Genomic DNA, 14,078 nt, shown 5'->3' with positions numbered 1-14,078 from the left:
ACTAAATAACTTCAGAAAATTAGGATACATAAGTTATAATGTCAAATTCTGGTTCCGAATTTGATTTTGAATTAAATAATTTCATCAAAATGGAAGTTAAAATATTAAAGGAGTGGAATGAGAATTTTGCTTTCATATAACTACCCACTTGTGGGACTATATAATTACAATGGGTATATGGTGGTGGTTGTTGTTGTTGTACACTGTACTTAACACAAATTATATTCTTTAGTTAAAATATCTACTTTTATATGAGTTTGGTACAAAGATGGCCTCACATAACTAGTATAGTATAAATAAATATCTGCATAGAATGAGTTGCAAATTTACTCAAATCTACTACGGCCCCCCTAAAAAAAGAAGAAAACACTAAAAGGGAGTTTTTTCCAGTCGAGCAATGGGGGACGCAGTTGATATGCCTAGAGTAAAGTTGGGAAGCCAAGGACTTGAGGTAAAACTTCAACCCCTATATCATTCTTTCTTTCCACAATTTGGGTGTTTCTGTATTGGAAATAAGAGACTACTTTTATTTCTTTTGGTTTTTACACATTGGTGGTGTTTTTAATTTGTGGAATTCTCAAGGTGATGAAAAAGTACTTTATTCTGTACATTGTACATTATTTTGTCATTGCATTGATCCCTGGTATGAGTATATATTTTTTGGACGATATGATGGACTTTTTCCGATAACATCTCTACTGAGAGCTCTTAACAGTTGCTATCCTAATTGGTCCAAGTCAGTGGTGCAGCTAGAAATTCTAACTACACTAAAAGCTTTCTTAATATAAAGGGGATTCAACAAGTTATATGTATATATAGTTTTTGTACTTATATATGCAGTACAATTTTCCAAGGATTGTGATTCAATTGGACACCCTTTTGAAGAGAATATACCACATCGGTGACGAACGAGAACCTTGGCTCTGCTAGGTCAATCTTCCCCCCTTTGAGCTAGCTTTTGGGGTGTGAGTTAGGCCCAAGGCCTAATTTGACACCTTTCACCATAGATATCTCCGCTACTAGTCCAGGTGGATCAGAGGTGATGAATCCAAGATTTGAACATTATGGGTTTGAGCTAGATATTCTACCACAACCTATTTGATGTACTGGGCTCAGAATCTAAAATTTGTACGTTGATTTTTAACACATATACAGGGTTCGAACCAAAGCTATTGGATTGTGAACCCATAGAACCCTTCTGGCTGACTGATCTGTCGCTAGATATTTTATTTACACGGAATTGCGACTGACTTACATTTTGGGTCAGAAGCTAAATTTCATGAACTTTTTTATGTGACTTTAATAGATAAATTTTGTTCTGAATGAAGCAAGACTCTCTACCCTTTACGAAATGGATGCAGTTATTTTTCTAGTTGTTAATTCTTTTTTGCGAGATTGTTTCTTTCCTAAGGTATTTTAATATGATTTTGGAGTAATGGTCATTGACACCTTGTTTAATCTTTGTTTTTAGGTCTCCAAATTAGGCTTTGGTTGTATGGGGCTTACTGGAGTTTATAATACTCCTCTTCCCGAGGAGGAAGCGATTGCAATAATCAAGGAGGCTTTTAGTAAGGGAGTCACATTTTTTGACACATCAGATGCTTATGGCGTCGATCATTCGAATGAATACTTGGTTGGGAAGGTAAGTACAGACAATTGGTTTCTCACAAAGCATGGTCATCAAAAGATGCATTTTCTTAGCAGAAACATCCGTTACACTTGGCATGGAATGTTGTATATATAAACAAAACTAAGAAAGTGGAGTACAATATGGTTTCTTTTTTTCAGGTTCCAGCTTGATTATTCTCAAATCATCTCAACGTAATAAAGCAGTGAACGTATAAGATATATAATAAACTTGTGTATGCATCAATAATAAAGTTGATGTGTAAAACCACCATGTTGCAGCAGTATCAATACGGAAAAGAGAGAAGGGTGGAGGGGGAAGATGCATGAGTGAGAAATAAACTTGAAATCTCCTCATCTTAACTAGGTTTAGTTTCCCATTATCTTATTGCAATCCTTGCTATTACGTGTTAGCCATTGCCCATTCAACTACAAAACTTTGTTTCCATAGAAGCTATCACTTGTTGAGGCTATAGTATTACACTATCTGAAGTACACATTAAAATTGTAGTATGATAATACAGAGAAAACATTTTCTTTTCCTGAAAAATTCAATATGCCTTGTCTAAGTGGTGAACAGGTCTCCTCTGTAATTACAGTCTCTATGAGACACATATGAGGCTCTCTTTAGTATAACCTGGAAAAGGCTGGTCCAGCTATAAGATGAAGTGTTGCCATTTTTCACATGCTTCATCAGATAAATGTCCTATCAGACTACTGAATTTGTTTTGCTGTTCAGTATTTTAAGCACCAACTGGTTGCATATGGAAAAGAGAAGTTGCTACAAACTTGTTGCTAGAATAATTAACTGAGTCATATGTTCCACTATAGGATATATAGATTTGAAGAGTTCTGTTTTTCCATCTAGCATATCTTAAGTTGGCAGAAAATGAAAATGGAAGGGAAGTGTTAATTCGTAAAAAATAAGTTTATAATGGCAATGTTGGACTGAATTCTGTTCTTCATTGTTTGGCTCATGTACTGTATGAGGTAATGGAATGCCAGAAGACCCACTACCATGGAGTTAAAATAGCTATTTGGTTTTTCTTAAGTAGTCCGTAACCCATCTAAGAATTTCATTGTTTCAGGCATTAAAGCAATTGCCTCGGGAAAAAATACAGCTTGCAACAAAGTTCGGTATTTATAAGATCGAACCAACTAAGGTTACAGTGAAAGGAACTCCGGAATATGTTCGTTCCTGCTGTGAAGCCAGCTTAAAGCACCTAGAAGTGGACTACATTGATCTCTACTATGTGCACCGTATAGACACAACAGTGCCCATTGAGGAAACAGTAAGTGCTCTACCTATTTATGGTTCAATTTTGGTCCCTTAGCCCGCATGATATTCATCTGCTTGGAGTGGGGGGTCTCCAACAATGCCTGCATTCCTAATCAAGAATCTCACTTTTATTTTTCCCATGAAGCACTTCTATCTCTATTATTCCTTATTGTAGTGACGTGTGTGACAGATGGGAGAACTTAAAAAATTAGTTGAAGAAGGTAAAATAAAGTATATTGGCCTGTCTGAAGCTCACCCAGAGACGATAAGGAGAGCACATGCAGTTCATCCTATCACTGCTGTACAGCAGGAGTATTCCCTATGGACGCGTGACATTGAGGATGACATAATTCCAGTTTGCAGGTTTCTCTATACTCCATTAAACATTTTGAAAAAGAAGAAAAGAACCTCGAAATCAAAAACAAGACTAACTGGACTTTCTACTAGTTAGTATAATTTGGAGTACTATCTAACTGGAAAAAGGGCACATTCCCGGGAGATATTTATTAATCATTTTTCTTCTTGTCCTTTTGTACAAGAATATATTATTTCCTCTCTCCCTATTAAAATTATGAACCACTAAATAGAAAGTTAATGGATAATGATGCTGAGAAATTTTCAATATACTTTTCAATACTCTCATTCTATCTTTATTCTACTAGGGAGCTTGGAATTGGGATTGTTCCATATGGCCCTGTTGGACGTGGGCTTTTTGCTGGAAAAGCGGTTGTTGAAAGCTTGCCCGCTAACAGCTTTTTGGTAAGAAAACAAACAACTGTTTATCTTACTTCTAAATTCTTTCTACTTTTCATTATTATTAATGTATTTTTTCATTGAATCCCTTTTTCTGGCACTCTTATGAATCTGGATTCATTTACTCTCTATCAGACTACACACCCTAGGTTTACTGGAGAGAATTTTGAAAAGAACAAATCTATATACTTCCGTATGGAAGGAATAGCCAAGAAACATGGATGCTCTCCTGCTCAACTTGCTATTTCATGGGTCCTTCATCAAGGGCATGATATTGTACCTATTCCTGGTAAGAAATTCTTCTCGGAGCTGCACTAATACAAAGATGATTGTAGAGTAGTTGTAAAGAAAGAAATGTGAAAACAGCTATAATAGGTAAGAAAAGCAAGGTTCTCTGCTAACTGACTATGTCATCAAAATGCTGAAGAAGTGAGAATTGTATTTTCAGGATTTTGGCTAATGGAAACAGCCGAATGAGTAAGGATGAATATAGGCGCATTAACGAAAAGAGACTTTGTACAACATTTGAGAGGCTGAGAGGTGTAGGGGGGATATGTTATTCATTAATCTTGACATGATTGATAACTAGTTGCTATTAAGTTTGGTAATGCCGTTTAATGTAGTATTGTCATTTATCCAGAGATAGACAAGCTTTATCGCATGAAAGCTTTGTGTATATACACTCCATTTCTCAATCTGCAAGACTAGCAGTAGCACTCACTTGACACTTTGTTAACCAGAAGATTTGTAGGTTGTAAGCCATTATAAAATCTAAAAGACAAAAAAGAAGAGAAAGTTGTGCAATATTTCCGGTTTAAATTTTTCTGCCTCAAAAAATGGAGAGCATCAAGAAATCAGACGCCGTTACAAATTGTGCTTTGATTTCTTAAAGACACGACGTGTGAATACTGAGTCAGCCTCCTCTCTTATTATAGGTACAACCAAGATAAAAAATCTTCACGATAACATAGGTTCTGTGAGAGTAAAGCTCACAGAGGAAGACGTAAAGGAACTTTCTGATGCAGTGCCCGTTGGTGAAGTGGCAGGGCAGAGAATTGGCGAGGCTCTTTATAAGACATCATATAAGTTTTCCATTACACCACCACCAACAAATGATCAATGCTGTGCTATTGCAAGTGCAGGCTTGACTCTTTTGCATATTGTTTATCGTTTTCCCTCTTAAATTTAGTGTCATATGATTCCTCTCTTTTTGTAATGCCACAGTTGAATAAAGATCTGTCTTCTTGAATTGCCATAGTTGAATAAAGGATATGTCTGCTTGTGTTTTATCTGAGGCAAAGTTGAGACTATATTAGCTACTCCATAGTTTTTTCTACCTGTGGAGTGATCGAACAGTGGACCCTATTATTAGGCCTAAGGCTTGACTTGGTCCATAAAGTATCAATTTGTGGCTTTGTGCTAACTGTATCAGTAGTGTGTGCAAAGGAAATATTGCTTTTAAAAAATGAAAGATGGAAGAAAGGGACAATACTTTTTCAGCAAAAAGGTGTAATCATTAAAAAAAAAAGATGAAGAAGGGATTTGGGCATATTTTAGGAGGAAATGAAATCTCTTGCCCTCTTACAATTTGAATAGAAAAAATAATTTTTTCCGGATCTTTTATGTGTTTTTTTCATATCTTTTGTGTAGAAAATGAAGATTTCTTGTAAAAGGGTCATAAAACTAAATTTTTTTTGTAAAGGCCCAAAAACCCAATTGTCCCATTTTCAGATTACTATATAAAGTGAATTTTGCAAGTTGAGACGGAAAAATATGTATTAAGCCCTTCAGTTATTAAATAAAAATATATTAAGATTATTGCTATTTTGACAACATGTTCGTGTAAAAAGGAATTTAATAATCTAATTCTTAGTGTTAAATTTTTAAGAGTATTTCAATCTCTTTAACTAAAAAATGTTGATTATGAAACACACCAATCACTTATTTTAGTTTTGTCACTTTTATCTAAATGCCTTATAGTTTCTTTAATATATGATACTTAAAAGTTACTTAAATTCAGCCAAATCATACTTTTTAATATATTCAAAATAAATAAAATTTTGGAAATTTGGTTAAACATACCCTTAAGCCTCTGTTTGGATGGTTGTTTCCCCTGGTTCATTAATGTACATTATGGTATTGTATTGTACTGTATTAATGAACACTATTGTATTGTACTGTATTAATGAACGCTATGTTTGGATAGACTGTATCGTTTATTGTGGTTTAATAACATTTTTATTGTTTGGTTTGACTGTATGTTACTGTATAATAATATGTAAGTTTACTAAAATACCCTAATATCAACAATTACTAGGATAATCCCAATTATAAAGACAATAAATAACTGCTTTCATCTCTTTTTTTTTTCTTTGACTCTTTAACCTCGAATGCAAGTGTTTGTTCAAATTACTTTATAAAAAGAAAAAAAGCTTGCGTGCCCTAGATGAAGCTCTAAAAAAAAGCTTTCATTTCTCTCTGTTTGATCCATGCATGTGCTGCTGATTTTTTAACTTCTTTGGCTTCTCACTGCTTTAATATAGTTGAGTTCCAACTGAGCATTAGTAAGTACGACTGAGATTTGAGGTGTTGAATAGCAATTCAGAGTGTTACCCTGTATGTAGGATGCATTTACATTTACATGTATGGGAAAAAAGAACAAAAACAAAATGAAAGCAGTAAAGAGACGTGCTTCAAACTTGGTTTCTGCTGATTTTTTGTTCCTTTATAATCCCTCTGTTTCAATACAAGTTTTGCAAAGGAGTTCACAAAGGAACTGACTTCAGACGTTTGAAGGAGTTGGAGGCAGAACTAACATCAGTCGTTGGAGGGAAAATTAAACATCTAGTTTATATATATTAATAAAATTAGAATAACGGATAAAATAGGAACTTTGAAAATAAAGAGTATAATGGGGAAATAAAATACGAAACTACGGAAAAATCACCAAATTCTTAGTTAAAAAAATTAAAATTTTTCATGATTATATAATCATGGGATTATAACGGTTTTATAACACCATACAATATAATTTTAAGAATAATAAAAATAAAAAGATTAATAAACTACGAGAAACAACCATCCAAACAGGGGGTAAGGGAATTTTTAGATCCCAGGACAAAGTTACAAATTTGTAGGCTTTTTCTCTATTTTGGACCGGAAAATAGAAAAAGAAAAAAAGCGGCTTGAGGTTGTAGAGAGAAATGAAGATATCTGGAATTAGGACCGACAGCGCTCCATTGTTAAATCTCAATCAAAGTACGCTCCGTACAAACTATGTTCCCCCTATTCAACATTTTCTATTCCTGGGTCCCCACAATCTCTGGAGCGAGCCAGCAGCATGGGGTCATATATAATTGTCGCCTCTCGTAACCCTAGGTGAAAGATTCTTCTCAACCACTCATTCAACATACCTGTCTTTTTTTTTTTATTCTTATCGCCACGTTTGTGTATGTATTTTGACTGTGGTGCTCTGCTCATCGTATAGCTGCAATTTCTTTAATTGTTTATTTGTGTGGATGAATTTTTGGGAAGGGGAGCTTCTAATAGGAAACTGAACATTTGCCAATCTAGGGCTAGTGAAAGTAGCAATTCTCTGATTTTGGGGTTGTGCTGCACTCATATTTCACACCAAATGCTTATACTAACCTCAAAAAATAAATTAAAATTTCATCGTCCCCTTTTTTCTCCAACCCTCCCCTTATTTCAGTTCCAAAGGCATAACTAATGTACAACTTCCCTGCCCTCTGCACCCACTGGCTTCAATTTGAATTATACAAAAAAAAAAAAAAAAAAAAAAAAAATTAGAATTATCTTTTTATACTAAGTAATTTGCGTCTGTTTCTAGTTAAAAAGAAGAAGAAGCAATAATGGAAGTATTGGTAATCTGCAGACATTGATTTAAAAATTAGACATCCGTCTCCAAGTATGAAGCGTTTTTCTATGCGGTGTGTCACCCTCTGCTTACCTACTGTTTAAATGAGAGGGGAGAGAAGAGCAGACAAGCTGATTCTTGTTTCCTTTGACAATGGTTCGTAATAGCTGATGTTAAGAAAAATCCATATTGACGTACAAGCAAGTGTTAGGTCACTTCTGAAATGGTTATATAATAAGGAGTTAGCTGGAGTATACCTAGGAGATAACGTGGTATGTCTGATAGCAATAAGGAAATCACGGAAATAATTTGGCAAGTCACATTAGTAATTGGGTTGCAACTCCTTGGTGAAGTCATTGCAGAAGGAACATTAAATTTTTAAGGATCAAGACTCACTAGACTTGCAATAAATCATGCAAAGTGATATGAAAGATTACTGTTTTATGGGGTCTTTTAAGTTTTAACCATGAGCTTTTAGTTAAGGAATAATTGATTTGAAAAAAAGAAGAAGCAATTTTACTTGAGGAATATGTTCTAACATTCTAACGGTTGCCCCTCTATTCACGCTTAAAGTAAGTCTATTACACTTAATTTTATTTACAGCTATATACAATTTTATAGAGAAAAGGCTCAAACAGTCCACTATATTAGGGTTTGGACTCAAAATCATCCACATTCTTTTACCTAGTTAATAGTCCATAATGTTTGTTAAGGTGGTGCACTTTAGGTGAATACACAAAGGTTCTGTTAGATCTTAACAGACACATACTGCTGCTGCTGCCTCCTGGTAGGAACAACTATTTGCACTTTTATTTGAAGATCTTAAGAAGTTGGGATCACATAAGAACCAGAAACAACTTTGGATTTCGTCGAACGTTTACCCAAAAAAAAAGTCATTTTTCACACCCAGGCCAATAAATTACTGTTTATGTCATAAGCCACTGATTTGGCCTCACTTTCCTTTTCCAAGATTCCTTCAGATGTTGAAATGTCAGAAATTTGAGACTCATTTTCAACTCTACTAAAATAGGGGGGTAAAATTGAGTTCTTCATTTGGGTTGCTGAGTAATTTTTGAGATTAGCACTCAAAGTTTGAATCTTTAAGAGAGATTTGAGACCCAAAGAGATTGAGCAATTGTTTTGTCACACCTCTACGAGGAGTATGACGGGCCCTTTCAGCGGGAACTGCAATTTTTTTTACTTTGAACATTATAAACCATAACTCAAAGAACCTCTCCCAACATAAGAATATCCGATTCTCATGACATATGTACATATGTGGACCTTTTGGTATATCATTAAAGGCTAATAGTAAAGTATCAAGAGCTCAAAATAAGGCCGACAAGGCCACCAATATATTATACCATAATATGAACCTCTCACAAAACATCTAAGGTATTTTCATTTTCATTTTCATTTTGGAATACAAATGATCATAAGGACAATAAAAATAATGATGAAGAAAAAGGATGCACGTTAGGTATTGTCGCCGTCCGGAAAATATCTCATGTGATGAGCAAATAACGTACCGAGTATGTAATCCGAATACAACATAATATACATATGAAAGGTAACATGGAGAGTGACTCCGGAAAAGGCGGATGCCATGCATGCTTAGCCTTAAGAAAAATATTTTATACATATACATAGTACCATGCCCGGCCATTATCGGTGTCATATATATAGTATCATGCCCGGCCATTAAGGCTCGGTGTCATATATATATAGTATATGGATGATATATATTGAGTCCACAGCCAAAGATAATGGACTGTTTTGAGCAATATCATAACATCCAGTTTGGTGTGCAATGCTACTATAAGCCGACTATATCGGGCGCGATGTTGAGAAAATACATACATATATATAAATATACGAGAAAATAAAAGCTACGATTATTGAAGTGACGTGTGGTAACCTCCGCATTTTTTCAATCATCATCGCTATATCGAGTGAAGGAACTAATATTAAATGAGATCAACAACAATGAATAAAAATCAAGAAAATCACGAAAATAATTCAACATTCTCATATTTATACAAATCATAAGTTGGGACTTTTAAACATGAAATCATCATCATCGTCGTAACCATGGTATAGAAACATTCTCATCTTTAGCAATCATTAACATTGTAAAAACATATCCGTTGTTGTTGTCATAAAAGCTTATAGAATCATAATTCTTTGACTCGGAAAATAGGGACATTTTGGAAAACATTTATGGATTATCAAGAAAAAGGTCATGCCTTTGAATCATGAACTTTTGAGGTTATGGAACATATGTAAGGAATTATAACATAGGAGTTTCTAGAAATAGGATCATCGTCATCACAAAACACGTTTATCTTTAGCATCATAAGAACTAGAATCATGAACCTCTAGCTTTTGAGAATAAGAATATTCTTGGAAAACATTTATGGATTCACTGAGGGATCAGGGACATTTGGAAAAAACCTATTGGATTCGTAACGAAGGAATCATGCCTTTAAAATTAATTGGACTAACACTTAACATATCCGGAAGATAACTTTCGACTTCCAACTTACTTGTCTTGCAATTCACTTAAGATCATTCGTAGCCTCGTAATCTACATATACAATCATTCATACTATTGTTAGGCTCTCGTCATACGCTCGTTTAAACCCTTAATTTAAATCCATTTAGAATTGTTGGTGAAGATCTCCCCCGTTTATATGCTTAGCCCGAAACCATAATATCAACAACCAATCAACAACAACAATACCAACATCATCAACACCATTATCCATACCAATATATTTTAAAACGATCACGATGTTTTCAAATTTCTCAACTAACCAACTTGTGATACAACTATTTGATAACATTATTTCCGTAAATGAAATTAATACCAATACAGGAGAGATTCATACCTTTTCTTTGTTAGAACAATAATATCTCCAATATCCACCTTGAATCCAAGCCAAAATACACCGCAAAACGATACTATAAGCGCGACTACACGCGGACCTCGATTAATATTCCGTCACTTGAAATTACTCAAAATCCTCACTTTTGTGAGGTAAATATGCTCTCTTGCTTGGCTGAATTTTCTGGAATGTTTTGGGAAATTTTTGTGCAGAAAAATGGGGTTTTTGCCCCTTATATAGGTGCTAAAAATAAATATATATACATGTTTGTCAGTTGAATTTGTAACGTCCATAATTCTCTACTCCGATGTCGTATCGACGAGCGGTTTATTGCGTTGGAAACTAGACTCGACGAACTTCATTTTAGGCTTTTGTTTCGCACCAAAACACTTCATATGCTAAGAGATATTCGTCCCTTAATTTGTACCAAAGTTTTCATACGAAACTTTACCCATCCTTTCTCCAAAGTTGTACTACTCCCCCTGCATGATATTTATCATTTATTATACTTGGGCCATGTTCTTGTGTTTCAAAATAGTCTTTCCCGATTACGACTTACAAGATCGTAATTCATCCTTTACTTCATTGTTACATACTTCCCATGGCTTGGACCTTCCAAAACATCATGGGACGTCTCCGATACTCCATTACTACGGTGATGTACGTGGCATGCTTATGCTCTGAAAGTGTGGGGTGTAACATGTTTTCCCTTTTAGCCTGCATTTTTATTTTTTTATTTTTTATGAAGCCTCTCTTGAACAAGTTGGATTCTCAAGTATTAAAACCTTTTGGCTTAACAATCTTTCGAAGAATTGCCTGATATTAATATGATTCTTCACTTTTAGTGTTGCCAAATCAATTCCTCTCAAGAGGATTTTCATTTTCATTTTGGAAGGTTATTGCTGATAAAAAAAATGATCATGAAGAAAAAGGATGCACGTTAGGTATTGTCAGGAAAATATCTCATGTGATGAGCAAATGACTCCACATCCGTTAAAGTTAAACAGAAAGTTAGGGAGGTGACTAAAAGTGGACCATTTTAACAAATATTATGGAATATTAATGCTCCAGGTAAAAGAATATGGATGATTTTGAGTCCACACCCAAAGACAATGGACTGTTTTGAGCCTTTTCTCCAGTTTTATATGAATGCTATTACAAGCGACATTGTGGAAAGATATGAAATTGAAACTAATATATTTGAAAATCCTTTTTGATTATTGAAGCAGTGTGGTAAAGTGGCATTTTCTCTTATGCTTTCGAGTTGAAATGGATAAATGTGTTGAAGGAGACAAATTTCCATTTTTATTATACACAATTAGTCAATCAACTACATTCCTATGCCCGGTGGTATGAATTCTCAAAATCTGCTCCATTCTGTTCGGGCCAATTTCTCTAAACCTAAATGTTCTCTTCATCTCACTATTTTTGTCATGCTAACATAAAAATCTCTAAACAACCTAAATAGACTCTTGATTGATAAAAGACCTGATATAAGTGTAAAAACAATAACGAAGGCTTAATCCAAAATTAATTGGTAACACTTTATATGGATCTTTTGCTTCCAATGTGCTATGTTCTAAGCTAAATCTACCAATCAAAAATGTTCTAAGCTAACTATGTTTACTTTCTAGAATTGTTGGTGAAGAAGTGTTCGTGTGAGTTTAAAATCTACCTCGTCTCATTTCAACAATTTTTATCGTCATAATATATACCTAACTAGAAGTATATGTTGAACATGACAAAACAATCTTAGACAATTTTAAAACTTTTTCTTTTAATCATCCATGTGTGCCTGATGCCTTGGTCAGATCTTATGATTTCTCTTGTTTAATTTTTGTATAACCACACATTCATCTTCGTATGAGATTTATCTTGTGAATATGTCGGGCCTTGGAGGTCTAACATCTATTTGTAGATAACATAGATGGATAATACATAAATCGGAAAGGAGATAAAAGGAAAAGGAGTGCACAAGAGAGAAATTTCTATATAAAGTTGAACAAGTAAACACAAATGATGACATGCGACGACGTGACACATAAATATTGGATTTGCCACATCAATGCCACGTTAATATTTTTTGTTTTGATTACATAAATCATTGCACACCCAAAGTACGGCATAATTTCTCCCTCGATTTTGGTCGCCTATTTATGTATTATGCCTAATTATTATATAGAACATTTCTTTCACGTTATAGACGGTGGCAGAGACACACTTCTACAAGGGGTGTCATGCGACAGCACTAGCTAACAAATTCACAAATACTCAGTATCTATGTAAATAATATATGTCTAAGATAATCTATTTTTAAACTGATACCATTTGGATATAGTACAAAGTAAACATCAATTTGAGACAAGTAGTACAACTGGATAATAGTCCCACCCAAATCCACATACAAGCTAGAGTTCTGATAATAAGCCGACACCACTTGTGCAAAATCCTATGTATAGGTATCCTATCACTTAGTTTTCTCGTAGCATCCCCTCCATCTCAGTCATCCTTCTTAATACTATATATTACATTTTTATCTATCATTGCAAACTTCCTTAGCAAACACATTATCGATCGTCTTTCATAGTTCAATGGAACTTTCTTTTTCTAAAATCTCTTTAATTGCTAATCACCTTTAGCTACTTTTAGTTTCCATATTCCATAAAGTTATGGAGGCAACTAATGTGATTTCTCTTTTTTAAGCTAAAACCTACTGTGGAAAATCAAGTGTGCTCCAAAAGCATTAGCATGTTCCTTGTTTTTGACTTTGAGAAACTCTTGTCATCTTTGGATTGCAAGAATTTTCTGGGTCCCACTATATTTTATCCATGGAAAAACTGTTCTGAGCCTAGGAAAGTTTACATTGTGGACCCTAGAGCCAATTGTTAATTGGAATAAAGTTTGTTAATTGGAATAAAGTTGCATGTTTCACATGGTTGTTGGCAAGGGAAGCAGTACGGACTCAAGAAAACCTAAAAAAGAGAAAAATCTCTCTTTGTTCCAGATGTTACTTGTGTGGTGAAGAGGGTGAGACAGTCAGCCATCTATTTTTACATTGTCGGATCACAATACAGCTTTGGAGGATCTTTGTCAATCTTAGGGGCATTACACTTTGGAGGATCTTTGTGAATCTTAGGGGCATTGTCTGGGTAATGCCAAATAGGATTACTAATCTACTCCATATTTGGGAGGAGGCAGGAATAGGAGCCTCAGACAGAGATAGATGGAGGATTGTCCCAGCTTGCATTTGGTGGACAATATGGAAAGAGAGAAATTCAAGGTGCTTTGAAGACAGTAGTAGTGATGTACAAAAGATCAAGCTGAATTGCATCAAACTTTTTTTGTTTTTGGTGCAAACAGATTTACCTTGAGGAGACTGAATCATCCATAATTGAAATCCTAGGCTCTTGTTAGATTTTCAGAGCTTTGGATCAGCTTTCTCGTTTTTGCTGTAAATATGGTTCCAGTGCAAACTAAGCACTGATCAAGTCAATACATACCAATGTTACATTTTCAAAAAAAATCGTAAGTCTTATTTTGACAGAAGATTTGGGAAGTTTTACCAACATATGCCGTCTTGTAACTTTTACCGCAACTCATCATGTGGATTAATTTAAGTTGCAAGAAAGTAAAATTAGAAATGAACGAAAAGCTTAAA

At 34.5% G+C, this 14,078-nt stretch overlaps 1 protein-coding gene across 3 annotated transcripts in view; it reads left to right on the top strand.

The window, feature by feature from the left end:
* Positions 1-4,947, top strand: part of LOC132063626 (perakine reductase-like) — a 79,599-nt gene extending 74,652 nt beyond the window's left edge. Inside the window, exons 1-7 of one of the 3 annotated variants that reach the window (XM_059456266.1) lie at positions 322-451; positions 1,472-1,642; positions 2,715-2,918; positions 3,096-3,268; positions 3,568-3,664; positions 3,794-3,947; positions 4,594-4,947. In XM_059456266.1, coding sequence (XP_059312249.1) covers positions 398-451; positions 1,472-1,642; positions 2,715-2,918; positions 3,096-3,268; positions 3,568-3,664; positions 3,794-3,947; positions 4,594-4,841 — 1,101 coding nt within the window. In that variant the 5' untranslated portion in view covers positions 322-397 and the 3' untranslated portion in view covers positions 4,842-4,947. Of the gene's footprint in view, positions 1-321; positions 452-1,471; positions 1,643-2,714; positions 2,919-3,095; positions 3,269-3,567; positions 3,665-3,793; positions 3,948-4,593 lie in introns of those variants that run through there. The other 2 variants (XM_059456268.1, XM_059456267.1) reach the window with 2 other exon arrangements.
* The last annotated feature ends 9,131 nt before the right edge of the window (positions 4,948-14,078 follow it).

Source organism: Lycium ferocissimum, chromosome 7 (genome assembly GCF_029784015.1).
Source record: "Lycium ferocissimum isolate CSIRO_LF1 chromosome 7, AGI_CSIRO_Lferr_CH_V1, whole genome shotgun sequence".
Lineage (NCBI taxonomy): Eukaryota > Viridiplantae > Streptophyta > Magnoliopsida > Solanales > Solanaceae > Lycium > Lycium ferocissimum.
Note: the sequence above shows the minus strand (reverse complement) of the source record. Positions and strands in the feature narration are given on the sequence as shown.